This window comes from Achroia grisella, unplaced genomic scaffold (assembly GCF_030625045.1).
Source record: "Achroia grisella isolate CSIRO2021 unplaced genomic scaffold, CSIRO_AGI_Agris_v1 utg784, whole genome shotgun sequence".
NCBI classification, from domain to species: domain Eukaryota; kingdom Metazoa; phylum Arthropoda; class Insecta; order Lepidoptera; family Pyralidae; genus Achroia; species Achroia grisella.
In genome coordinates this window covers 2,439,699-2,466,514 of record NW_026713024.1, presented here as the reverse complement: position 1 = coordinate 2,466,514, position 26,816 = coordinate 2,439,699, and the positions used below count along the sequence as shown (strand labels likewise).

Below are 26,816 nucleotides of genomic sequence, written 5' to 3'. Positions count from 1 at the left end.
CTTCACGACACAAAATGAACCATCCTATAGATTGAGGACCAATATTAAAGGTCCAGCAAACAGATATGGTTTGTTATTGTTTGCAAATCCCTGTACAGTTTATAAGAGTACGCGAGACTGAACACTGGCCTGCAATTGTTTGGTCTGAGGATAAAGTATTTAGTGTTTCCATAGGAATCTTAATGTAGCGAAAAAAGTAAGTACTAGTATGTAATATTATATTATCTGTGGTATTAGTGAGCAATCTTTATATGCTCAGATCGGTTATTGGCAAACCACCGGGCTATATAGTTATGATAAACTTCTACATACAGCCGGATATTTATTTTATTTCAGGCTATGTTATGATAGTCATATTGCAACATCTACATACAGCCGAATATTTATTTTTAATTTATTTTATTTATTTGTACATTTTATATCAATGGTTATAAACAAAATATTTTAACAGCAATCTCTGCACTAAGTTCAAGGCTTGTGTCGCAGGAATCAGAAATCTTTAATTACAGAAACTTTAACTTAAAACGGGCTCCAGTTCAACTAGGTACAAAATTAACCAATATTACATCGGTAGGTAAGTGATTTACAAAGAATAATCATTACATAGTATAAAATAAAGTCGATGTCGCTGTCTGTATCTATGTATGCCTAAATCTTTAAAATTTCGCAACGGATTTTGAAGCGATATTTTTTTATAGGTAGAGTGATTCTAGAGGAAGGTTTATATGTATAATACATGTACTTTCGGGGGAAGCCGGGGCGAATAGCTAGTAAAGAATAAAATAAGATACTGTGATAATAATAATGCAAAGTAATGATAATATACTTTTTTAAATGCAACCTTATGCGCTTTTTCATAATTTTCTGGGGAAACTTGATATGGTGCATTACTAGCAATGGGTCAACAGTTCCCATTATTAAAAATCCGTTTTCCACCAACACATGAGTTGTATCACGACCAGCACATGATAACGTGATATCGGTAGTGCTGTTCATGAATTACGCAACGGTTACAACCATCAGGTGGAGCGTAAGCTTGTTTTCCATTTCCATTAGTAACTAACCTCAAAAATGCCAGAATGGACTTCGACGCTATCCTAGAAGATGTGGGTGTCTTCGGCCGTTATCAGAAATTGGTGATTTACCTGATACTGCTGCCAGCTGTCATCCCGTGCGGATTCCATGCGTACGCACAGCTCTTCATGTCAGCTAATGTGGATCATTGGTGCCGAGTTCCGGAACTGGAGCATATTTCTGATTTGGGAATAGTCAAGAATTTAAGGTGAATTATGAAGTAGATAGATAATTATTTTATCGTATATATAAAAATGAAATGACGTTTGTTAGTCTCGCTAAAAGTCGAGAAAAAAGTTGGACCGATTTGGTTTAAGTGGTGAGTTTGTCGCGTGACACAGAAACACAAACTTTACACTTTAAATAAATGTTAAGAGGGAGGATCGAGAAAATGTGACTTTGTGTGACGAGAGGACCCATCTCTCGTCACACAAAGTCACATTTTCTTGACTCACTCACATTGGGGTCTTAAATTACGTGACGTCTCAGTTCAAAATCTAAATATTTAAACTAGAAATTTGATCTATCAAAGAAAACTTTTTAAATATTTCTATTATGTTATAATTGCAAAACTTACGTCATACTAGGGAGTGGCGAAAATTACAAGGAGAGGTAGAAGTTAAAATCAACAAATTCGTGTAACTTGTCGACATCTCCATTTAATAATAATAATAACACTAGACAATTCACACAACGTCATCTAGTCTCAAGCTAAGCAGAACTTGTGTTATGGGAACTAACTACTAGACAACTGATATAAATACAATTTTTTTTAAAATACATGTATACATTTTCTACAACCCCCAAACCGATAAAAACAATCATACTCATGAATACAAATGTGAGTACAGTGTGAGAAATTGAACCCGTGAGCATCGGATGTAAAGCGGTGTGCTAAACCGCTAGACCACCGAGGCCGTCGTCCAATGTTAGACACCTATGGTACATAAACTGACTTGTTAGTAAAAAAAAACATTTTAGTTTCTTGTCAGTTCTTCTCAATTGAATCTGTATAATGAACTGGACGCTAGGGAAAAAATATTAGTATGTATGTATTGTTTGTCAATTTCGCAGCATACCAATGGAACTAAGGAATGGTAACCACCAATATTCCGAGTGCAACATGTACAACTTAAATTATAGCGACATCATAAAGAATTATGAAAGTCTCGCTGAAGCGGTCACAAAAGTAACACCCAGCAACGTTGTGGCATGTAGGAATGGTTGGAATTATGACAAAAGCGTATACAGGAACACAATCGTATCTGAAGTAAGTGTTTTGACTGAATCTATTTGATTTTTTCTTTAGAGGTACTATTTTCCGTTACCTGTTTCTAAAATAAGTAGTTTCATTATTTCCAAATATTTCCAGTCTCCATTAATCTGGACTTACAATACTATACAAACTCTTCGGTGTAGGTGCCTACATCTACATCTATGTATTACTTTGTTGGCAGAATTTCGATGAAAATGTAATATGTATACCAATAAAATTACACGGTATTAAATCAAATCCAAATAATTTTATTACTGTAGAGTATGTGGGAAAGAGAAGGAAATACTATGTCGTGTCTAGCGCACACTGCTGACGTCATGCAGCGTTAAGTTGTGAATGGCCAGTGAGAACAATGGTGTTTTCTTTTTCAGTGGAACTTAGTTTGCCACAAAGATTTCTACCCAACCCTTGGTTTAGTGCTTCTAGCAGTCGGAGGCATCATAGGCAATTACATCTTCGGCTACCTCCAAGACACAATTGGAAGAAAACCATCGTTCTTCATTTACCTTCTAATAGAATGTGTATTTGGTGTTGCCACTGCTTTCGCTCAAAACTACGTGGTGTGGACCATCTACAGAGTGGGTGTTGGGTTTACTGTACCGGCTATCATGGCCACACCTTATGTCTTGGGTAAGTAATTAAAATACATAATCTTAATGCAGTTATGGGATTTTCATTGAATGTTAGACATAGACACCAAACCAGTTTATGTACATATAAGTACACAATGTACATAAACTGGCTTGTTAGTAAAAAAAAATTGAGTTTCTTGTCAGTAATTCTCAATTGAAACTGTACACTGAACTGGACAAAAAATATTAACATTTTTTTCCCTACCGATCTTAAGCGTATCTTAAGATCTTAAATATCGTACATGAATAAATGAATTTTGATTTTATTTGATTTGATATAAAAATTTCGTATCTCGTTGTTTGTCTCCGATGGACTCCCAAACTACTGAACCGATTACAAATTTGATTTGATTTGATCTAATTAAAAGATAGCTTGCATCTTAGTTTATCGCAATATTATTTTATTCAAGAACCACAGCAACGCGTAGCCGTGTCTGCTAGAATATAATTATAGATATACACTAGCTGTCCCGGCAAACGTTGTTTTGCCTTAAAATAATAAAAAAAAAATTAGGTGTGGACTACCCCTAACATTTAGGGGGATGAAAAATAGATGTTGGCCGATTCTCAGACCTACTCAATACGCTCACAAAATTTCATGAGAATCGGTCAAGCCATTTCGGAGGAGGATGGGAACGAAAACTGTGACACGAGAATTTTATATATAAGACGAGAATTTTATATATAACATTAAGTCTATTAGAATAAAAATTATTTCTATTTCTACAGTTTGTTTTTCTATTTCAACAGTATAATAAGTTTCCCTTTATTCCTTGCAGCGATAGAACTGGTTGGTCCTCGCTGCCGAACTCTATGCACCATTTTATCTAACATTGCGTATTCCATGGGCTTGATACTACTCGCTGGCGTCGTATACTTCGTGAGGAATTGGCGCCACCTAGCGTTAACTACTACTTTGCCCTTCGTTTGTTTTTTCCTGTACATGTGGGCCATGCCAGAGAGCCCTCGATGGTTATTAGCAAGAGGCAGATTCGAAGAAGCCGAAATAATATTGAAGAATATGGCAAGGTTAAATTAATAATTATAATAAACCTAGATAATTCAACAGCACCATCTAGTCCCAAACTAGAGATTGTGTTTGGGTACTAGACAACTGATATAGATATATAGATACATTTCTTTTGTAAATACAAGCTTATATATAGACACCCAGAACAGATACCTACAATCATACTCGTGCATGCAAATATTTGTACAGTGCGATAATTGAACCCACGATCATCGGAGATAAGGCGGTGTGCTAAACTGCTGAACAACTGAGGTCGTCAATAATTATAATGATAATACAAGGACATTTGCAAAAGATTGAGGGCAGAGTTTCTTGCCAGTTCTTCTTGTCTCAAACTAGTTTCAGACGGTAGATTTGAGTTATCTTAAGTGTCTTTAAGACCTACATGAATAAAGATCCATTTGATTTGATTTGCATTTCTTTTTAGAATCAACGGGAAATCCTTACCGGCCAACTATATGGTACATCTTCGCCGCAAATATGAAACAGACAAACTAAAACAGGATATAGAAAAGGAGAAGACGCGTAAATATGGCATTCTGGACCTATTCCGTACACCCAACTTGAGAAAGAAGACAATTATCATAACTTTCATCTGGTTCACAAACACCAGCGTTTATGTTGGTCTGTCGTATTATGCACCTGTTCTTGGAGGCGATGAATTTTTGAACTTTTTCCTAGCAGGCATCGTGGAATTGCCCACCTATTTGTTCCTATGGCCTTCGATGGAGAGACTTGGAAGGAGGTGGACGCTTTGCATGAGTATGGTTGTTGGTGGTATAGCCTGCTTGACCACGTTTTTGGTTCAACATGGTAAGTAAAAATACCCGATAGAGTATTACTTTTTCGAGATTGCCTTATTACTACTAATGTATATATATATATACACTAGCTGACCCGCGCAACTTCATATGCATCACATTTATTATATTCGCCCCATTTGCCATAATATCTTTAAAAAATATAACCTATGTGTTATAAACTATATTACTTGAAAATTTCATAAAAATCCATTCAGTAGCTTTTGTGTGAAAAAGTAACAAACATATATACTTAGTCACAAACTTTCGCATTTAAAATATTACTAAGATTAGTAGCAATGAAGCCAAGTGTCCGCATTACAGCTGGAAATTACTATTGATGTTTTCAGAAACCAACGTCACTCTTGCGTTGTACTGCGTCGGAAAGATGGGCATATCATCTTCATTCGTGGTGTTACCACTGATGGCGTCAGAACTGTACCCGACAGTGGTGAGGGGGCTCGGAATGAGCCTCAGTTCTGTACTCGGCATGCTGGGTCCTATCTTCATACCACTCGTTAATTACTTGGCAAGTTCACATTTTTTATTTCGAAATTAATATAGGCACGCGATCTCTTCGCTTCTGCACTGATTTTGATTATAACTTTATCCTATGTACCTATTTGAAATTTCTGCACCGAATTTAATGATTACTTTTGTTTGATTCTTGTTGAATTAGTCTCAAGTGGTATAACTTTATGATTTTGTTGTTACCAGAAACGTATATTTGATTTAATTGATTGATATTTTAAAATTGCAGGGAGCCGACATCATGGTTTTGCCACTTATTATTATGGGAGCCTTGTTGGTGGCCGGAGGCGTAGCTAGCTTACTTCTTCCAGAGACGTTAAACCAGCATTTACCGCAGACTTTAGAAGACGGCGAGAAAATGGGTCTTGATACTGATTTTTGCTGTAGTCCACCAGTGAAAGAAACTAAACTGTCGACTAGCTTGAAATTAAAGGAAACAACGTTAAAGATAAATCAAGAGTATTGTAATACTTGCAACACTTTATGCACTTGTCAATTGATTAATGTTCCATTAGTTGAAAATGTTACTGCTATAACTGAAAAGTAAAATGTTGAATTCGTTCTGAAATAAATTATAATTAATAAATTTAAACCTCTTTATTGACTTATATCATAAAGGTACTTAAGTATTAACAACTACATTAAATGTTTCAGAATTCTCAGTCTATCAATACCTATTCAGTATTAGTGAATCAAAAACAGAACAAATAGCTAAACGAATGCAAATTTCCAATTAAAATCTAATAGAACGGTTTAAATATTTTGAAATGATTAAAGACTCTTTGAATTATTTACTGTACAAAATAAATAACATTTATTAATTTATTTGTTTAGATTTTTGTAAAGTGTATTTTCATAAATAATAAAAATAAATTTTAAGTATTTTCTGAAATTATTCATTAAATAAAAAAACATGCGGAACGTATTTTAATATCTGGTAACATTTTAAATCTGTGTCAATGTTAATAGTACTAATCCGCTAGCATATTAGTGCTCTGTGGTCGCAAGTTACAATGAAAGACGGTATTGATCACATTCGAAAAAACTGTCAATGTCAGTATCATATGTTCGACTTGTAGTACCCATTATGAAATAAATAACCCAAAAATTATTAAATAGTAACAAATAATAATAATGGCTTTATCATTTTTTCGGTCTAAGTTTATTGCAAGGCATGTGAAACGACAACTGTATCAGAACAAACGCAACGCTGGTTACCTAGTACTGTAAGTGTTATACTTTTTATTGATTTTGTACAATTTAACTTGCCTCAAAATTAGAATTTAAATAAATCTATCCTTGAAAATATTCACTAATTTGTTACTACAATGTTGTTAATTTATTATTATTTATATTATAAAGTAGTAGTAGTTTAAGAATATTTCAATAACAACCTCTTTATGACTTGGATGGATATTATGAAAAACCATTACACAATAAAATTATAGAAATAATTTTCTTTTATATATGAATGTAACTGGCTTGTTTGCTTTAACGATTGATATGTTTGCTAATTGTTTTTTATACAATCTCTACTGTAGGATATTCAACAATTATGCATTTTTAATTACTTCAAATTGAATTTTTTTACTATTTTCTTCTGAGAATTTTTTAATACTTTAAATTATTTAATTTTACGTTTATAATTTTGAAAGTCACGGATTTATTCTCTTCATAATAGAAAGATGTTAACGAGCTCAATTATATTGGATTACGAAACTTCTATTGATATTTCAATTTAACCTAAAAAATTACATATCTATATATTTCTAAGTAAATTATGATGAGTTTTAGCGAATTAATATTAATATATTTTATAGAAATAAAAATAAACTACAACTCATTAGGAACAGAACTAATACATATGTTTTAACATTTCAGAATTCCAGAAATAGGTGAAGATGCAGACAAGAACATTTTATTGTCCGACAATGGTCTACCAGAGTTTAACGACATCACAATCGAAAAGTGTATAGCTGCCATCAGTAAACAGAGCTTAGAATATGAAAGTGGAGTGAATCAAATAGAACAATTCACTGCAAACTGCAAAAATGCCTTCATCGAAATATTCCAGCCACTTGAGAAGCTGGACAGTCAGTTGGAGCTGACATGGGGTATGGCCAAGACCTTGTACCTTGGTAATAGCTCACTGATGCCCACAAAGTCTTATATTCAGATACATGAAAGAGCCCACAAAGCTAGATCTTCCAAATTCAATAGCATACCCATTTACCAAGCTGCCGTTGACGAAAAAAATCGATTGAAAAACCTAACAGATGAAGAACAAAGACTTCTGGATAAGTATATATTAGAAGGGAAACTGAATGGGTTGGATGTAAAAGGTATCAAGAGAGAGAGACTTAATAATGTACTAGGGTCACTACAAAAGGAAAAGCAAACGTTCCGTGAGAAAGTTAATGCTGCTAACAAGCTTTTTACTACTAGTATCACAAATCCTGAGGCACTGAGAGAGTTTCCAGAGAGCCTTATTAAGTCTATGGCTGGTAATAATGACCCAAGTAAAGGTCCTTGGCAGGTCACATTGCAGCCTCATATATATGAACCCTTCATGCAGTATTGCCCTGACAGAAATTTACGTTGGAATGCTTGGCAGGCCAACGTCCAGAAATGTTCGAATTACGTCAACAAAGAGTTGGAAACTAGCTCGAATTTAGAAAAAATACGCAACTACCGACAGGAGCAAGCTTCAATACTAGGTTTTGATAATTTTGTAGACATGAGTATGGAAACCAAAATGGCAGGTTCCGTTGAAAATATTTACAGTATATTGGACAGTTTCCTTGAAACCGCTCGGCCTATGCAAGAAGTAGAAATCGAATTACTGCAAAGATATGCTAATGAACGTGGTTTCGATGTGAAACTGGAGCATTGGGATATACCTTACTGGCAGAGGAAACAAAAATGGTCCCTTTACAATTTCGATGAAGACAAAATCCGTGAATACTTCCCACTTCCTAGAGTTATCAATAGCCTTTTTAATCTGTGTAGTACACTATTTAATATTAAAATTGTTGAGCGATCAGGGGTCCACACATGGCACAAAGATGTTAAGTTCTATGATGTTTACGACGACTCTAGTAATTCCCCCGTAGCCGGTTTTTACTTAGACCCATATGCTCGTCAAGATGAAAAAATCCGTGTATATGACGACGCAGGATGGCATATTTCTATTCGCAACAAGTGTAAAATTACATCTACTACACCACTTTCGGCTCTAATATTCAACTTCCAAGCTCCAGATGGTGAAAATCAGTCGTTACTGTCGTTCAATGAAGTTGCAGTACTGTTCCGAAGATTTGGTCACGCTTTGCGTCATTTGCTAACTAAAGCCAACTATTCAGAGGTTGCAGGCTTATCAAATGTGGAATGGGATGCCGCGGAGGTTTGCGGTCATGTCATGACACACTGGCTCTATGATCCTCACACAATACAAGCCATCAGCGGTCACTACAGATCTGATGAACCATTACCAGACGATATAATGAGGAATATACAGAATATAAGAAAACACATGTCAGGTTACGAATTATGTAAGGAATTATACTTAGCACGGTTAGATTTGGAAATGCATTCAAAGAAAACGTTCTGGAGAGATCTCGTAAGGGAGTTATGGCCGAAGTACAACGTTTTACCGTTCGATAAGTATGACTCGCATCCATTGTCGTTTTTAAAAGTGGTATCAGAAGAATGGGGAGCTGCTTATTACTGCCACTTGTGGTCGAAAATGATTGCAGCAGATATTTACAGTGCATTTGAGGAAGCTAGACAAGGGGAACAGGATATCATTAGTGTTGGAAAACGGTATAGAGACACGTTTTTGGCACACGGAGGCAGCTGCCACCCTAGTGAAGTATTCAGGCGGTTTCGAGGACGCGATCCGTCCCCACATGCTTTATTAAGTAATCTTGGACTGTCCAAAAAAAATATAGAAGAATAGAACTAGAGAGTTAGTTACACAAGTATTGTATTGTAATTCGATTCCTATTATTAATAATTAATAATTGTATTTGGTTACCAATTCAGTGTTTTCTTGTATCAAACCTAGGTAGGTCAGTGAAACGAAATTTACTAAATGGTGATTTGATATTAACGGTGTGCTAAACACACCACTTTGTCTTTTTTTTTCAAAAACAGTAGACTACTATTGTTTATATAGAATGTAGTAGTAATATGTATATAAGTATATAAAATCTCTAATCGTGATTTTTGTCCACGTTAAATTTTGAGTTACCTACTTAAGTAATTTTTTATTTTTTTTTAGAGAAACAGGTTGTTGAGTGTTATTTTGGCCGACACGAAAATAATATTTATTATAAAATCTATTTTACGTCAAATTTCATTAACATCTGCGCCGTTTAGTCGTGAAAATGTAACAATCAGATAGACCGAGTATACACATTCAAATCTATTAACAGCATTTTACTGACAACATATGGAACGGTACTAATTAACTCATTTTTATCCGTCTGTTTGTTCTCTGAAACGGATAGCTATTATTACAAGGAGTAAATTAGGCTACTTCTTTTTTACAAATTTTATATTGCAAGTTATATATCTATACATATAAATAAAATTGGAACGTCCGCTTGTAATATTGAAATAACCGATTTTACTACATGCATATGGATATAAATACAGTACATACATCAATATAACATTTTTGCCTGTTTATTTGTTCCGACTAATCTCTGAAATGGCTGGACCGATTTTTAAGGGACTTTTATTGGCAGTAGTCGCGTAGAATAGCTAGTATAAATATATAATTATTAGTTTCGATAATATTGACAATAAAATGATATTAGGATAGAATTTTTAATTGGTAATAATATTTTAATTAAACACGAGCATATAATTAGTCCGAATCTGGATTCTGTTCCCAAGCCCTCTCCATGTCGTATAAATCTTTTTTGATTTTCTCGTCTTCTGGCAATAGTTTAGCTGCTGCCTTCATCTCGTCAATGGCTTTGCTGAGGTACCCTAATCGAACAAGTGCGGCTGCTCTACGAGCGATGCATTTGGCTCGACTGAAGCGGTTACCTTCACACGCTGGTCTCATCAAGTCCAGAGCGGTCGAGCAATCTGTCAACTAACATAGAAATAATATATATCTCAATAAACTTAATATTATTTTATGTAACTCGAATAGCAAACAAGAAGCGGTTCGTCTGATGGTAAGTGATAACTGTCACTTATGTATATATATGAACAGCACTATGGACATCACAATCCAGTGGATTAAGATGCTTTTTATCTTATAATTACACTACCTAATGGCGCACTATAACGGAAACAACCTAAACCAAGCTGTTTGGTGGCTGAAATAGGTACTGAGGTATGTATAGCCACTCCATAAGTCCTTTCACGAATTTTGGAGTAGGTACCTTCTACACTCGCCCTTATTTTCGTCCGTCAAACTGTACAAACCCGTATTAGAATGGTTCGAAAAAAATATGGATACTAATGGAATGCTGACCTAATACGCAAGCGGGACCAGTAGAAGAAAATAGTATGAGCATGCGATCACGGCGATCATTAGTAACTTAACATAGTAGATAAGTAAATTCGCATACAAAGCTGTTTGGTGTGGGCAGTGAGGTATTATTACACGTTACTTACACATTTATTAAAGTTTCCGAGAGCGAAGTGAGTGGCAGCCCTGTTTGCGAACAAGCTCGGGAGTTTATCCGATAGTGTAATACCGTGCGAATATGCACTTATCGCACCCAAAAAGTTGCCAGCACGGAAAAACTGATCTCCCTTGTCTTTACACCATTGAGGATCTTGTTCCTCCGGCCGAAGATCTTCAGAAATGAAACCTGGAGGAAAATGGGAAAATAAAAATTATTGAGATAGTATTGGCGAATCGCCATTCACATGGGAACTCCCATTTACACTAGGCATCTTATTTTATTTTAAAGTAGATTACAATTCAAGTTACTTGATGAAAATGTTGATTTCTGTAAGTGTAGTAATTTTTAAAATCGATCAAGTATTTTTTAAGTTAATAACTAATCGTTCATCAAATCTTTGCTCCTTATGCGATTGCCTTTGCTCCTCTCCATAATTTATTTAAGATATAAACAAATTTTTATAGAGCTATTGCCATAGTATTCAACCTTCCACGAGCATTACCTGTAGCTCTCCGAGCCTGAGTAATATTCTTCAACCATGTCTCCTCTTCATTAGCTGTAGATTCTCTACTTGGTGTAGGGAACGTTCGAGGAGTATGCGTAATTTCCAACTCGCCTGTTTCTCTTAATTTAGGTAATATTCTCTTAGCTGCTTCTCGTTTTTTCTTATCTATATATTCCGATCTAACTGGTGTTTTAATCGGCTTTTTTGGGTAACTTTGCAATTTCTTTTCCGTAGTTACTTCTGCACTGCATTTTGTTGTTATATTTTTGTGGTCAATTTCATCTTCTGTCGAAGGTAATTCGACAATTTTAACTCCGGACATATTTTTTTCTATTTCTTGATTATATAATTTGTCTTTAACTGTGACAGTAGCAACAGTTTCTGTGTTATTAAGCCTCCAATCCTCTAGGGCTTCCATAGCCATTTTCCTTTGATTATCTCTTCTAGAATCCATTAGATTATGCTGCTTTGTATCTATTTCCATCGCCTGTTGCACTGTGAACCTGTCCAACTGACTCTTTTTAATGTTTCTCTCTTCAGCATTTCGTTTAGCACGTTCCTGACATTTCTCGTGTATTTCTTCTCTTATTTTCATTTTTTCACCTTTGTCCAATTTTTTCTCGAGACATTCCCAATCGCATTCATCTTTTTTCAATAAATCTAAAATTACTTGATCAGTTTGCACCAAACATTTGCTTTTATCATTATCAACATCGTGTAATAAGAAGATTTCAAATAGGAATGGATTGAAATGTATTTTTACATAAGAATCTGTTGTGAATATATCTAAATTTTCTTTGATACCAGAGGTTAACGGAATCTTTATATGTAAAGTCTTACTTGTTTGTGTCCAAGTAAAATCTTTCACTATTATAGGCATAATTATTAATTTATATATAAAACAACCTTTCCGAATAGCGTTAGAGATTTACAAATGATCGTATATTAATTCTATTGATAAACCTATTTGACAAAACAAATAGTCATTGATCTAAACATAGTAACATCCTCTATGCTATATAACTTTGCATGAAGCAAGTTATGAATGTTAGAACCGAGGCCGCGACGTCCCAAAGTGTCATGAAACTATTAAATATTAGAAGAATATTTTAGTTATAAAATCATTCATATCTTTTATCCGTCAAATACCTATATAGGTAGTTTTTTTTTGTTTATTGTATGCTTATAATCGGTATAATTCCGTTTTAATTCAAAATACAACACTATGTTGACATGACTAATCGAAGTATCTAAATTCTCGTGGTATATAAACTTCCTATTTATAATGTCAATGTAAAACTAGTGTACTTTATACTAGTATTAATATTCCACTGCATTTCACTATAGTAATGAAAATTTTATCAATAAACAAATACTTGAATGTCGTCATGGTAATAAAAATGTTACCAGTTACAATTATTTTTTCAATGCCTACAATTTAAAAACATTAGTTTAACTGAAATGGCAAAGGTTCTAATGGTTCATCTGATGGAAAATGGTAGACATCGTCAACACATATATAGCATCACGGACATCAAAAAGTACATTTTTTGTATACCTACTATGATGGTGGTAAGCAAGCATACGGCCCATCTGATGGTAAACGGTTACCGAAGCCTATGGACGTCTGGTACCAGAGGTGTCTCGCATTGAAGACCCTTAGAAGCCTTAAAATCCCTATAACCTTATACCCTTCCGCACTGTCGAGACAACATAGGCTTCAGCTTGTGGGGATGAATTCCCTGTCAATTTTGACGCTCATGGCCTGCTCATACATTGCTATTCATGCCTTCTTATCCCATATCAATTATGTTCATAGGTTTAAATTAGTGTCGAATTTAATTATTTCACGCGGCAACACCGTAGCCTAGTTACGATGCTGAGAAAAATAACAGCCTTGTCATTCGCAACCGAATCAACTGCTTTTAATATATTTTTATGTATATACTTCACATCTGTAAATATCTCTGCATAATATACATAACCAGTGACACGCCCCGGCTTCGGACGGATGCATTACACAAATCATTGAAGTTCTCGGCCTATTCTATACAATAACTAGCATGTATTATTACATTATATACATATAAACCTTCGTCTTGAATCACACTGTCTATTGCTGAAAACCGCATTAAAATCCGTTGCATAATTTAAAAGATATAACCGAATAGACAGAGAAAGCGACTTCATTTTACACTATGTAAAGATCTAAATAGCTACAGCTGGTTTCACCTCTTCACCTCGCTTTTACATGCCGCTGTCGCTGAATAGTTTAGGTACCTAGTATTATATTACATTAAGTTCACTCATCGAAGTACCTACTAGCTTTTTTTTCGGACTACCTTATACTGTTGGCCTCAGCTTGCCTTTACAGCTTCACCGGACGATAGGGGGTGAGTGCAGATGGCACTCCAATGCGGCGGAAGGACTTATGAACTGGCCAACTCCAGCCTGACGGATACGACTATTTATTAGGAGTTTTTGTATATTATTCAGTATTAAAAAGATCACTAAACAGATCTATTGTGAACAAAACTATGTCGCTAATTGTCGACGGCCTTGGTGGTCTAGCGGTTTAGAACATATTTTTACTTCTTATGGTCGCCGGTTCGATTCCTCGCACGGCACACACATTTGTAGTCATAAGTGTGGGTGTTTGTATCGGTCTGGGTGTATTATTCTAATATGTGTATTTTAAAAAAATCTATATATTTATATCAGCTGTCTAGTATCCAAACACTAGCTCAGTTTAGCTTGGGACTAGATGGTGTTTATTGTCCTGAGATTATAAAAGAAATTATTATTAAAAATTGTATTATATCTTAGCTGCGTAGTTTATAATGATTCATTTTATTGCGTTTGATAAGGGTATGGTATACTTACACTATTCGACTCGGTATCTCGATCTCTGCGCTTCTCACTCAGTCTCTACATCTCTTGCCGTATATATGGATGTGCAACTGATTTATTTATCTAATTAAAAGTGTCAATTGTAATTAATACTTAATTATTCAATTAAGTAAAGAATAAATTAGTTCGACATTCATTTAGTGTCCATATATTGATTTATTTTCTCAATAGACAAAACAAGTAGTCATATTTGTAATTATTTGTTGAGTAATATAACGTCAAGCGACTACGTTGCGTTAGTACAAACAAGATAAACCTATTTGTGTCTCTAAGCAGGCAATATAATATAGTGATATATTTTTTTATATACGTATTTACGTGTTGTGAACATGAAAAAAGTACAAACTGGTAAGTTCATATAATTATAAGAAATAAAGAAAGAAATAATCGTTAATCAAATAAACTTAATATAAGCACTTTTGAATAGTTTTTTGATTATACCGCTTATCCGGAATGCAGATTCATCACAAGAAGTATAAGCAAGAAACTTGTGTATTGCTCTTTTAAATAAATAAATTACCTGTTGTTAATTAAGACAATTGCTACGCACTCAATCTCTGTTCAATCAGATAACATTGTCAGCGCTATGAATTTTAAGTTAGATATATTACTAAATATTAATATATAGTTGTGCGCGCGGTTTCATCCGTATGAAATTTATTATTTGTTGTTCTGCAAACAAAGTAATATATAGTAATATACATCAAAATAACACAAAGTATTTCATTTATTATTTTTATTTATGTAGATTAACATTTACATTTATATATACAGATTTATATTTACATAATTACTACAACACATTTTTTATATTTCTATTATCCGTAGACCTGTAGTCCCCAAACTAGGTACTACAGGGGGGACTACAGGTCCAAGATACAGGTCTGACCTAGGTCAGACCTGTATCTTGGGAACGCGGATACCGTAATATACAGTATGTGTACACTTCAGTTGACTATTTTACAATTACATTAATTATTTTATGGTGTATTATTTTATAATTAAAGTACTACATAATTCAAATACGAGAATTATAGCGATTCAATGACATTACTAATATATTATAAGCATTACTATTGAGTGAACATATATATGCATATATAGTGCATTCTGTTGTATAAGCTATATTACTGTAATGTTTCTTCCTTAAAAGACCATCCATAAGTTTTACCCTTAAAGAGTTAAAATAAAATAGGGATGAAAGTTTGTATGGAAAATCGTCATTTTTTAATCTAGAATGATGGAATTTATTACTTTGGATTTTTTCGATTTGATTAGTGAATATTTATTCTTTATATGGTTAAGGTCACTATTCCACGCGGACAACGTCGCGGGCACGGCTTGTAATTTATAATTTAAAGCAGACCCGACCACTCGTTGCTGTGGCTAAGGTTAAATAATATTGCGACTATAAATTGAGATGTAAGCTATCCTATCTTTCAAGTTGGATCAAATTGCACACAATGTGCCAATCAAATTTGCAATCAAAATTCAAATTCAAATTCAAAATATCTTTTTTCATGTAGGTCTATTACAGATCGGTTCAGTAGTTTAGGAGTTCATCGCGGACAAACACAGTGACACGTAATTTTTATATATAAAGATCTGTAGCTATTAATAATATGTCATTAATGTCATTTTCAGTTAGAGGTGATGTGAAACCTGAATCTTTGGGATTTACACTACCACATGAACACTTGGGAATGGAATTCAATCACTTTTACCGCAAACCACCACAATCCATAGCTGAGTACCTGAACAGGGACATTGATATTCGGAATGTAGGGTACTTAAGACAATATCCTTACAGTTGCAAATATAATTTATGTTTTAACGACAACGAAACTTTTCAAAGTATAACGTCAGACGTCCATATGTTTAAAAAATTAGGAGGAGGTAAGTTTATGTTTATGGCGATAGTTATCTAATTTAGAACAATTCAATTTAGAATTATTGTTATATAATTGAAATACAAATGATGTTGTTAGTAAGCTTTGAACTATGATGTAGACATATTAGAATTCGAAATTAGATAATTATTATAGAACTTAAATAAAAATAATGTTATCAGTAAATTTAGAACTACTATGTAGACATATTGGAATTCTAAATTAGATATTAGATAATGATTGTATAATTGAAATACAAATAATTTTGTTAGTAAATTAGAGAGGAAATATTCAATATTTTATTTGTTATTGATACATCTAGTCCTGAAAATGCAAGTATTATTTCTTAATGATAATAGAATGGTTCTGCCATAAAGTAACCGTATAACCTGGCGAGATGCTAGTGGAAAATAATGCAACGACGATAAAGTCAGTCAGGTCAGTGATTTATTACTCATCGTGATTTATTTACCAGATATCAATAATTTGATGCTATCTATTTGCCCTGAAACCTTAATACTCTTTAAGACTCCATTTTAAAAATCCCTCCCTCATCCCCTTTTTTCAGATCTATTATATTTACTCTAATGCTCTTAGCCGCAGCTGGATATAGCCTTCACAGATTCATAAATTGCCGATCGCACCCCAAACCCGCGAAAGGACTCATGGAGCGGCCGTAGGCCAAGTTCTGCCTAACGGATACGACTTTAGTTTTGGGCACCGCTAGAGGTTCGAAACTTGTCTGTGGCCATCGTAATTTCGATCTCCATTTAAATTAATCTGTAGATCGATCAGATATATAATTATAAAAAAATCATACATAAAACTGTTAAAATTTGGTCTAAGAGTCTGACATACACTTGAACTCTTTTTTGTTTATAGGAACAATCGTGGAAAATTCGACAGAGGGCCTGGATAGGAACGTATCACGTTACAAATATTGCTCTGAAAAGACTGGTGTCAATGTTGTGGCAGGCACGGGATATTACATCTCTGATACATTACCATGCAATCTACAGTTTTCTTCGACGGAAGAAATGTACAAACACATGCGGAATGAATTAACGATCGGCTGTTCCGAAGACGATACAGTCAAGGCTGGATTTATAGGAGAAATCGCCAGTGTATGGCCGCTGAGGGGTTTGTTGAATTTAAATAATAAATTTTCTATAAAAGTACCCTAAGTTATAATTCAAAATACTATTTGCAAGTGAAACTCTTGTCAAAATCGGCCCAGTCAATTGGATATTAACAAGAACAAACAGATACGTACACAGACAGACAATATATTTTCAAATTATTACTTGTACACTGAAATAAATTAATGATAACAGATAGTGAGCGGAAAGCAATCCAGGCTACTGGGGAGCTACAAGAGGAGATTGGGTGCGGTGTTAGTTTTCACCCACACCGCGATCCCGAAGCTCCCTTCGAGATCATACGCCTGTATTTAGAAGCTGGCGGGAAAGTTAACAAAGCAGTCATGTCACATTTAGACCGTGAGTATCATATTACGTTATCTGTGCCTAGATAAATTACCTACGTCACACGTTAAAGGGGGGAGCAGATCGACAGTGTGACAAAACGAAATAATAATAATAACCCCAGACAATTTACACAGCGCCATCTAGTCCCACTGTAAGCATGTGTTAGGGCAATGTGGTACTAGACTCATTGTCCTAACACATGGTGGACGGCCGCGGTGGTCCAACGGTTACACACCGCCTTACTTCCAATGGTCGCGAAAATAATATCTATGTATTATATTTGTATCAGTTATCTAGTACCCATAACACATGCTTTAGCTAACTTAGCTTGGGTCTAGATGGCGCTGTGTGAATTATTATAAAATAAACTTTATACCTGTTTGTAATAGGCACGTTGCTGGAAGACCAGAAGCTTCTTGAGTTCGCTGAACTGGGTACGTACTGTCAGTTTGACCTGTTCGGAGTCGAGGTATCATACTATCAGCTGAACGCGTCAATTGACATGCCATCCGATGCCCAAAGACTGGATAAAATTAAACTGTTAGTCGATGAGAAGAAAGAGGAAAAAATATTGATGTCTCACGACATACACACCAAACATAGATTGGTGAGTATTTTTAATAATTTTTTTTTATTTATATTCATTTAATTCAGATATGCATCCATATTATGTTAGTGAACAACTTATAAACTGTTAGTAAATTACAATTTATATCCTTTCAATACATGTCTACGTCCAGAAGCATTGGCTCCACAGTCCAATGTCTCTAGCGCGGACTATAATAGGTACTATTATCGAAATGATTAGAAAACACATTCTAATTTAACAATAGTTAGGTGGAGGGATTTTGTAATAGGGACTCGTGTCCTCGTTACTGTTATATTTATCAGTATTCATATTTGTGTTTATTTTATCCTAATCGATTTAGAAAAATGAGTTATATACAAGATGAATGTAGATACTTTATTTAAAACGTGTCAAAAAAATATTTCAGACGAAATTTGGTGGGCATGGTTATCATCACATCCTCTTGAACGTGATCCCTCGCATGAAAACTCGTGGCTTCTCTTTGGACGTAATCGATACGATCACCATTCGAAACCCAGCGCAATGGTTAGCTATGCCAACCATGCAGGACTAAAAATAGTATCGCAGATTTCATTTTTATTATTTTCCTATTTTTTTTTTTCATTAAGGCTGTCATCGGGGCTAGATTAACCATGGCGCAGAGCAGAGTAGGCAATTGCCTAAAGACCCCGCATCGAATGGGCTTTGGCACGTATAAAATATATGAAAATATTTCAGAATAAACTTTTTAAGAGAAAATTTGTTTCCTGAACAACAAGTATTATTTTACTGGTTTTCGATTTTCTATAAGGAATGGAGGACCCGACATGGTTAATCCGACCCCGTAAAGCTGCATATTTTATTATTATTTTTAATATTTTTAATATAAGCATCGCAAAAAATTTTAATATTTTTCAATTACAAATATTATATACCGTTGCGATTTTAAATTAATTTAAAAACGAATTAAATAAAAAAGATTAATTCATTCATTTATTCTTCTTCATAATTTCAATCAAGAGCGCGCGTGATTGAGCGCGGGAAAGCCAGCGGGCGCAACCATGTATTTTAACTATTTTGTTTTACTCTTTAACGCGTATAATTAAAGTCATTTCAATTTCTTTCATTTTTTTTCACTTTTTTCCGAAGTTTTAAAATCTATAATTATATTTCTGCTTCATAGTCAAATGTCCGCCATTTTGGAATTATAATCAATTATTAAGAAAGTCGCTCAAGTACGCGCTATTGAAGAATGCGCTCACTGTTTGCGCGCGCGGTCTTTCTCGTTCTCTTTGTCTACATTTACATGCACACTCTTTCCTGCGTGAAAGAGCGTGTGTAAAAACAGTTATAATACGTTTCTGCCAAACGATCATTGACTTTGAAGATCGATTGACTGGTTATTGATTCTATTATCGCTCCATGTATTTACGTACTCTTTAAGCTTCAATGTTAATCAATGTAAATGGATATTATAATAAAAGATTTCTATTATTTCAACAAATATATATTTTTATTCAATACATTATTCACACTTAGATGTAATTTACCAGATAGTAATGCAATTCTAAATTCACGCAGATTAAGCGGTATATTATAGCTAAGTGCAAAATAAAGTAATAAAGTAAGAAAGTAGAAAAACCATTATAAAATCCTAAGTTTATGGATACCATAAATCTCAAAATTATATGTTTTTTAGTATTAACATTCTAATCTCTCATGTACTTACATCATGCCATAGAATTCATTCTTCACTTATTCCAGGTGATTTAATAATACCCTAAATATAGATACCTTCACATGATATTTCTGTTACAATAATTTGTTTACAACAAATTTTGTACCAACCAACCAACCAATATGGCCTAGTGTAATCTTAGGGATGGGCGTTTGTTACTATTTCATGAAAAGACTAAAAGGATTTTGATGAAATTTTTCAGTAATATAGCTTATACATCAGAATAATCCGTGGCTCCAAATTTTATACAGGTGAAAAATGCATCGAACTTCTCTCTTCAACGATCGAGTAAATATAAAATAATAAGTGACAATATTTTCATAATTTTCATATTTTGACGTATCCGTAGACTTTCGAGTAAAAAGGGATATGTATTACAAGATCACACTATCAGTTGCCGCAAAATTTTACATAATTTGGACGCGTCATTTATTTATATAAAATTTTAATAATATTTAAGCAAGTTGCATTACTGTCTGGTATCCTATTCCTCATTCCTTATCACTAATCCTCAAGATCTAGGTTCTGCAACTCTTCATCGAGATCTTCGTCGAGGAAAAGGTTCTCATTGATGGGCACCGCGCCGCCTGAGTCGGCGGGCGCCGCTTCCGAGTCTTCGGGCTCGGTTCCATTCTGTAGGTCGTGACTTAGCTGCTGCAACCTGTCGTCGGTCGCCTTTGTACCGGAGTCGTCCACCTGAACACAAACATCAATACAATTAAAATTAAACATAACTGAAAAGCTAGACATGCTTAAAAAAGTTGAAGTAAACAGTGTACCCACTGTACTGTACTAAATATACTTAAAAATAAGCGAAAAGCCAGATATTCTTAAAAAAGAAGTAATACAGTGGGTGTATTTTGTCATGACTGACTGTGTTTGAGTTTATTTTTTTTAAATACTTCGATCATGGCAAACAAGCATATGGCCCATCTGATGGTAAATTGTTATCGTAGCCTATGGACGTGAGATACGAGGGGTGTCACATGCGAGTAGCCGATCCTTTAGAAACCTTAATATACCCTTCTTGAAAAAAAAATGACAGGTTATTGATAAAATATTATTTTTTTCCTGCAACGTCATTAGACGACGCTGTACAAACGTTACAAAGCGCTAGTTTTGTTTTGTTGAAAATATCATATGTTACTTATACTATTAAGTTTTTGTACCTAAATTGAGCAGACTAATAAATTTTATATGCACGTGTTTTGTTTTATGGTACCCTTAGGACTTAGGTTTTAACATCTGGCCTTTCGAGCCGGATCAATCAAAAAACTATATATTTAAACTCTAACAAACGTTAAAAATGTTTTTTTATAAACTAGCCCTTATGCCATATAACTTTAAAGTTCATATCTGTCCTCATTTAGTCATGGCGCAGTTCGATGGTCTCGTCGTCGTCGGCCGCCAGACATCGGACACGTACCTCCGAGGCCTCCATGCCGATGAGCTCGAGCTCTATGTCGCGGTAGTGCGTGGCGTCGTCGTGGTCCTCGTAGCGGCGCAGGTCGACGGCCTCGTCCCCGTCCTCGTCGTCGTCCTCGTGGGCGGCCAGCGCGGGGTCGAACGAGAACATCTCGCGGCCCGACAGCCCCACCGCGCGGCCCGCCTTGAAGTCGTTCCGCCGCTGCTCCTCCGCTTTTGTCATCGCGTCCTGGATATTAGTAGAGACAATTTTATTATTATACTTTTAAATTTAATACTATCAGATCTGATTACAGTCGTAAACCTGAAGGCAGATAAAAAATAATTTTTTAGTACTATTGTAAATTACGAATTCATCGAACGATAGGGGGCGAGTGCAGATGGCTTTCCATACCGGCGAAGACTTATGGAATGTCTGAAGGCCAACCCCTGCCTCGGTTCAGTCCGTCGTAAATTATAATGAGAGAAGATTAAACTTTCGTTTTTAGTAATGGATAACTCGAAAATTTCCTGACTGCATTAGTAGCAGAAATGTAATTAGTATATTATAGTAATTTAAACAACCCTTACATGTTTTTCCTTAATCTTCTTCTTTTTCCATGCAAGGAATGTTTCCAGCGTAATCTTAGTCTGATTCGACCCTAATGCTGCTCTCTCTCGTTCGATCAAGTCAACAAGAGAGATTTCATTCTTTTTTTCTTCCAATTTCTTTTTGTCTCGTTTGAGAACAAATCCTGGGGGCAAAGCGTGCCTGTATATACATTTTCCCCCGGAAGGACACTCCCAGAACCATCCATATTTTGATTTTTCTACAGCCTCTAGGAAATGTTTGCAAATCTGTAAAATAAAAATAGATTATTTTTTACGCGTGTTATATTTGAACTAAATAATATAGTCTGGTTGCAGAACAGTCAACACTAGGCTTTCAAGCTTCCGAACTAGATTCATTGCTCGATGATGCCCCATTTTGAGGCGCAACACGTGTCGCAATAAGAGCGTAGATCCAATAGCTTCCGGAATTTGATCACTAGTAGAGAAAGTCATAACACTTTCAGTAGCGGTGGTCAGGTTTCCGCGCTCAATATTTGTGGTCTCACACATGCTAATGGTTGCGGAATTAAACAAAATAATACAAATCCACTTGGTTATTAATAATTTTTTACTAACGATGTCTGTAGTGGGCCTCTGTTTGTCTTCCCCGTGTTTCTTCTCCACAACTTCTTTTAACTTATCCTCATCCCAATTGTCCATATTATCATCGTCGTCACGCATATCCACGTAAAGTGAACGTTTTTCAGCCTGGAAATTAAAATATATAATTTACGATTAAAATATATAAGAACACTACTTGAAAACACTATATAATTTATAATCTAAAATTAGTTATATGTTAATTTTATTTATTACAGGTAGTACTTGCGACTTCTGTATTGAATGCTTTCTGTATTGTGATATACGTTATTATTATTATTATTACAATTATTAAGACAATAGAGATATATAATAATATAATCAGCATAATCTGAACTACCTTTCTCTTACATAATCTATACATATAAATAAAATTGGAGTGTCTGTTTATAATATTAAAATAACCGTTTTTTACTACATGCATATGAATATAAATACGGCAGATAAAACCAACCACCAAAATAATAATTTTTACAATTTTTGTACGTCTGTCTGTCTGTTTGTTCCGGCTGATCTCTGAAATGGCTGGACCAATTTTGACGGGTCTTTTATTGGCAGGTAACTGATGTAATAAGGAGTAAATTAGGCTACTTTTATTTTAGAAAAATAAAGATAAATTCCACACGGACGAAGTCACTGATACATCTAGTAAATTATATTACTATAAAATTATAATACCTTTCTCTCAATTGTTAGATCATGTGAAAATTTACATTTGTCCCCCTTGGTACACTGGCCTTGCTTGAAAAATGCGCACACCACTGACTTTGGATCCGTGCCTGGAAAGGAAATAAAAAAAAAATTAACACTAATGATTGCAAACATTTTTTTCATCGTAGACCTACAACCCATACTGCATAGGTCTGCTTTTGCAGTATGGATGGACCAACGTGAACTGATAATTACCACACACCTACAGAAAACACTAAAGCTAAGTAATGTAGTTAAAGTGTTACCACATTAGGCATTAGTAGTCCAGAGTAGTCCAGACAGCCCATTCTTCTCCCTCCTAATCATTGTTTTTTTCCTCTACCTGTTGATGCCACTAGCACTTATCCACTTATGCTTTAAAAAAGAAAAAATTAATTAACCCACCTGACCACTAATATTGCTATTCACGTCTTTAGGCATCAGTTAATGCTATTGAAGTCTTAAACAACAGTTATTGCCATTCACGTCTTTAGGCAACAGTTATTGCCATTCACGTCTTTAGGCAACAGTTATTGCCATTCACGTCTTTAGGCAACAGTTATTGCCATTCATGTCTTTAGGCAACCGTTATTGCCATTCACGTCTTCAGGGAACAGTTATTGCTTTCACGTCTTTAGGTAACAGTTACAGGTCCATCAGGTGCAATTTCAGCATGTTTTTCATTCCAGTTACATAAAAAAGTCCTAGTTACATCATTATCATGGGTTTTAATCCTTACTTCCTTACTAATATTATAAATGCGAAAGTAACTCTGTCTGTCGCATGTTAAAGTCAAAACTACTAAACTGATTTAAATAACTAAATTTACTGACTAAAGAAATTTGGTACACAGATAAGTCTAGACTCTGAGGAAGGGCATAGGCTATTTAATGCGAAAAAAGGGTTCAAAGGGGAGATGAAAGGTTGTATGGAAGTATCGTAGCTCTTAAAGCTATGAGGTTGAAAATTATTTTTTTGGCTGTGGATTAAATATAAAGTTCAAAGTTTATAAAACTTTTACCCTTGAGGGGGTAAAATAAAATAGGGGATTAAAGTTAAGCTGGAATGATCAAACTATTTCATTGGCTTTTTTGGGTTAGATTATTAAATGTTTTATGCTATTCAAGATTACTATTCGATGTAGAAGACATCGCAGGTACAGCCAGTTTCACATAAATTAAAACTAATATTTACGACATTATGATTGAGGTATTCAACTGTCAAGTAATGGCATCCGTAATCTTTACATACAAAAATTATGTGTCACATTGTTTGTCCGTGATGGACTCCTAAACTCCTGAACTGATTTGCAAATTTGATTTCCACATTGCTTGCAATTTGATCCAACTTGAAAGATAGGATAGCTTACATCTCAATTTATAGTCACAATATTATTTAACCTTAGCCACAGCAATGCGTGGTCGGGTCTGCTTTAAATTATAAATTACTAGCCGTGTGGAATAGTGACCTTAAACAAATAAAGAATAAATATTCACTAATCAAATCGAAAAAATCCAAAGAAAAAAAATTTCATTGTTCTAGATTAAAAAATGATGAATTTCCATACAAACTTTCATCCCTATTTTACTTTAAATCCTTAAGGGTAAAACTTATGTATGGTCCTTTAAGGATGAAACATTACAGTAATATAGCTTATACCTCAGAATACACTATATATGTTTATGTTCACCCAACAGTAATGCTTATAATATAGTATATTGTATGTAGTCAATTTATAGTCGCAATATTATTTTATTCAAGAACTTTAGCCACAGCAACACATGGCCAGATGTGCTAGTAATATAATATACATATATATTTTGAATTACAATTTACCTTTCTCAACTTTTTGAGTTTGTACAGGTTTAAACAGCATAGCAAGTTCTTTCTGGTCTTTCATCTTTTGTTCCTTATCCTTCTTCTTGTCTTCCATAGGCTTGGCAGGGTGAATACCTCCACTTTTCACCTGTTTTTCCACTTGCTGGATGAACTTCTGCTGTTTAGCTCCCTTCTTGTTTTTGAGGCCAAAAGTTTTGTCCTAAAACCATTTTTAATATATAATTATAATTAAAAATGTATAGTGTGACATAGCTATTACAATATATTCTTTACAAACAGTGCAGCTAATATTGTACTATACAGATACTCCTACCAAATGTGAAATATCACATATTAAATTAGGCAACAGCGAAACACATATTAAACATTGCTGAAATAGAATGGAAGTAATCTTTATATTTTAAAATAGTTCAAAAAGCACTTCTAATTGGTAATAAATAAAGTTCTCTCACAAAAAGAGGCAAATAAATTTCATTTTCTAAATTTAAACTCTCACCCATTCTTTTGGGCTATTAATTTGCTTTATATTTTTAAAACTTTTATAAATACAAGAAATAATAAATATAGATTATTTAATTTATTATGTCATAATCAGAATTCATTTCAAGCATCATCAACCTGATTTGATATGTAAAATAGTTAGTACAAACAGGAGTTATCTATGTTTTGAATACTACAATTTCTAACAGGTTTTATTGATATACCAAAAATCACAATACATTATATTCCATAGAGTACATATATTTAATTATTAACATACTGTCTTATAACCTAGCGGGTGGCACCTATGAGAATCACAGACAGGTTTTAATCTATTCCAAAATGATCTATTTTTTTTTAATTACGGCCAATAAAAAACTAAATTAAAATTTGGAATTAATTGTAATTATGTTTATTATATTTATTATTATTTTGCATATGGCATTTTAAGGCAACAGACGGCAAAATAACTTGAAATTAATAAGTCCATACTAACTCATTTCTCTTAAGTTATTGTTATGGAAATATTTTCAAACTGATGAACACCAATATGAACGAACCTCAATAACTTTTTCTTTCTTCTTCTGCTCCGTTTTCTTACTCGATGCGTTAGGTTTCTTGGGTGGCATGGTTATGTTCTTTTTTTAACTTATAACAAATATCACATAACACATAGATAAAGCGCGATTTAACTAATCGCTTTATTATATATACAGTTTTTATAATTTCATAAAAATACAGAGAAGTAAAATACACGTAGCAAGTAAAAAAATATAGAAACACGCAGGGTTAGGAAAACAGGCAATTTTTTTTATCTACAGGTAATATTGCCACTTGTCGCGTAAGAATATTTGCCAAAGTGTTAACGAGTTGCTATGAGTTTCATTTGAGTCTTAAACTTTCACCATAAGCATTAATCGTCAATAAGACAGATGAAAGCTTCTGCAGCAGAATTTATATATTTATTACTGATGATTTTTTTTATATTGAATTTACAATAAAAAATCTTCCATTAAATTACATGTATTCTAATTCGTTATTCATTAAATAGATACAAATTATTATTGAATTGAAAAATGTTCTTATTCATGTTGTTCTTT

General features: G+C 34.1%; 5 protein-coding genes across 5 annotated transcripts; 3 read left to right on the top strand and 2 right to left on the bottom strand.

The window, feature by feature from the left end:
* Positions 1 to 1,079: 1,079 nt before the first annotated feature.
* LOC131851552 (beta-alanine transporter-like) lies at positions 1,080 to 5,890 on the top strand. The gene is made up of 7 exons (XM_059202061.1): positions 1,080 to 1,282; positions 2,149 to 2,344; positions 2,722 to 2,980; positions 3,762 to 4,011; positions 4,440 to 4,825; positions 5,163 to 5,341; positions 5,573 to 5,890. The coding sequence occupies exons 1-7, from the start codon at positions 1,080 to 1,082 to the stop codon at positions 5,888 to 5,890; spliced, it is 1,791 nt and encodes a 596-aa protein (XP_059058044.1).
* A 496-nt stretch (positions 5,891 to 6,386) lies between these two features.
* On the top strand, positions 6,387 to 9,361 carry LOC131851493 (uncharacterized). The gene is made up of 2 exons (XM_059201999.1): positions 6,387 to 6,569; positions 7,225 to 9,361. The coding sequence occupies exons 1-2, from the start codon at positions 6,478 to 6,480 to the stop codon at positions 9,299 to 9,301; spliced, it is 2,169 nt and encodes a 722-aa protein (XP_059057982.1). The 5' UTR covers positions 6,387 to 6,477; the 3' UTR covers positions 9,302 to 9,361.
* Positions 9,362 to 10,063: 702 nt separating this feature from the next.
* On the bottom strand, positions 10,064 to 12,519 carry LOC131851543 (dynein axonemal assembly factor 4-like). Its single transcript, XM_059202049.1, has 3 exons — positions 11,497 to 12,519; positions 10,981 to 11,180; positions 10,064 to 10,450 (listed from the first exon to the last, which is right to left on the bottom strand). Exons 1-3 carry the CDS (start codon positions 12,377 to 12,379, stop codon positions 10,217 to 10,219), a joined length of 1,317 nt encoding a protein of 438 aa, XP_059058032.1. The 5' UTR covers positions 12,380 to 12,519; the 3' UTR covers positions 10,064 to 10,216.
* A 3,512-nt stretch (positions 12,520 to 16,031) lies between these two features.
* Positions 16,032 to 19,325, top strand: LOC131851504 (phosphotriesterase-related protein). Its single transcript, XM_059202013.1, has 5 exons — positions 16,032 to 16,305; positions 17,181 to 17,438; positions 17,633 to 17,797; positions 18,175 to 18,392; positions 18,781 to 19,325. Exons 1-5 carry the CDS (start codon positions 16,032 to 16,034, stop codon positions 18,925 to 18,927), a joined length of 1,062 nt encoding a protein of 353 aa, XP_059057996.1. The 3' UTR covers positions 18,928 to 19,325.
* Positions 19,326 to 20,464: 1,139 nt separating this feature from the next.
* On the bottom strand, positions 20,465 to 26,545 carry LOC131851501 (zinc finger CCCH domain-containing protein 15 homolog). The gene is made up of 7 exons (XM_059202010.1): positions 26,277 to 26,545; positions 25,234 to 25,435; positions 23,386 to 23,486; positions 22,684 to 22,815; positions 22,087 to 22,353; positions 21,518 to 21,745; positions 20,465 to 20,787 (listed from the first exon to the last, which is right to left on the bottom strand). The coding sequence occupies exons 1-7, from the start codon at positions 26,343 to 26,345 to the stop codon at positions 20,596 to 20,598; spliced, it is 1,191 nt and encodes a 396-aa protein (XP_059057993.1). The 5' UTR covers positions 26,346 to 26,545; the 3' UTR covers positions 20,465 to 20,595.
* Between the last annotated feature and the right edge of the window lie 271 nt (positions 26,546 to 26,816).